This window comes from Austrofundulus limnaeus, unplaced genomic scaffold (assembly GCF_001266775.1).
Source record: "Austrofundulus limnaeus strain Quisiro unplaced genomic scaffold, Austrofundulus_limnaeus-1.0 Scaffold30, whole genome shotgun sequence".
Lineage (NCBI taxonomy): Eukaryota > Metazoa > Chordata > Actinopteri > Cyprinodontiformes > Rivulidae > Austrofundulus > Austrofundulus limnaeus.
This window is the reverse complement of record NW_013952432.1, coordinates 1,781,847-1,782,974: the sequence shown is the minus strand read 5'-3', so window position 1 is coordinate 1,782,974 and position 1,128 is coordinate 1,781,847. Positions and strand designations below refer to the sequence as shown.

Here is a 1,128-nt window from a genome sequence, read left to right as displayed (position 1 = left end):
ATATATATGATTTAGTTCATATACCCCATCACAAACATTATTGTTGAGAACTTTGTAATCTTACAGTCACATTTTAGTCCTTTTTAAGAAATTAAGGAAACATTATGGTGACTTAATATGAACTTCTGATATTAAATTTGTTTCTGGACGCAACACACAAACAGCTTTTTGAAATGTAACAGGGATTTGTGATTATCTTTTAGTCTGCCACATGAGTGAATTTACCTGAGCAAGAGGTTGTGGTTTTGGAGCATGGCYGTTGGCCTGACTCTGTGCTTTGGCTGAGAGAAGAACAAAAACATAAAACACCTCAGTAACATTTCTGCAGAAGCAAAACGTTTAGGACTAATCATCACATCTTTTCTTTCCCCCCCTAATGAACCAGATGTGGATATTTGGATTTGGGCTACCTTTGATGGTGGGTGAGGGTGTTGACGAAGTGGAGCTGGAAGGAGTGCTGCGGTTCGTCCACGAGGAGTTGACAATTGCCTTCTTCTCTGCTGTTTTATAGTTTTCATGCAGTGATGCGCCGTACTGTAAGTGGAAAAAAACTTAAGTTAAGTTTCAAAACATCTGGTTTAATAGATAATAAATGATGTTCTTTAAAACAGCGTTGCTGAAATTTTACCTTTGCGATTCTTATCCCTGTCATCCAAAGATTCAAAGCCCAGGCATCGTCACAGCAAAGATATTTAATGTACTGAGACTCTTTCTGAATCTGAGGATGCTGCAGAAACAAAAACACATTTTATTCATTTTATTAGTGCCATAAAGTTTGTTGGTTGTTGTTTCTTTAACCAGAATATGTTAGATCATGTTTAGATGGTGTACACTTTTACTTTTAACTAAACCTAGCTGTGATCTTTTGGAAATACTAATCTTTTTAACAATATATCATAACAGTCTTTCTAAAAGTTTTCTTTACTTTTTAACATTTACCATTAGACACATTGTCCATTTAGGCTAATCTTCTCCTTCATTCAGACATATAAAATCAAACAGAACAAACTAACTTTCACTTTTCTTAAACTGAATGTTCACTAAGTTATTTCAAAGAGCAACAAAACACAAAACCGTGGTCAGATTTAACTTCCTTATTTCCAAGTCTTCTTGTTGAACATATTATAT

The 1,128-nt window shown here is 34.6% G+C and overlaps 1 protein-coding gene across 1 annotated transcript in view; it reads right to left on the bottom strand.

Annotated features, from left to right (window-relative positions):
* apbb1ip (amyloid beta (A4) precursor protein-binding, family B, member 1 interacting protein) overlaps positions 1-1,128 on the bottom strand; it is a 23,606-nt gene that overhangs the window by 2,090 nt on the left and 20,388 nt on the right. Inside the window, exons 11-13 of the mRNA XM_014005402.1 lie at positions 629-727; positions 411-534; positions 226-281 (exon numbers count right to left, since the gene is read on the bottom strand). Of these exons, the coding sequence (XP_013860856.1) occupies positions 226-281; positions 411-534; positions 629-727 (279 nt within the window). The remainder of the gene's footprint in view (positions 1-225; positions 282-410; positions 535-628; positions 728-1,128) is intronic.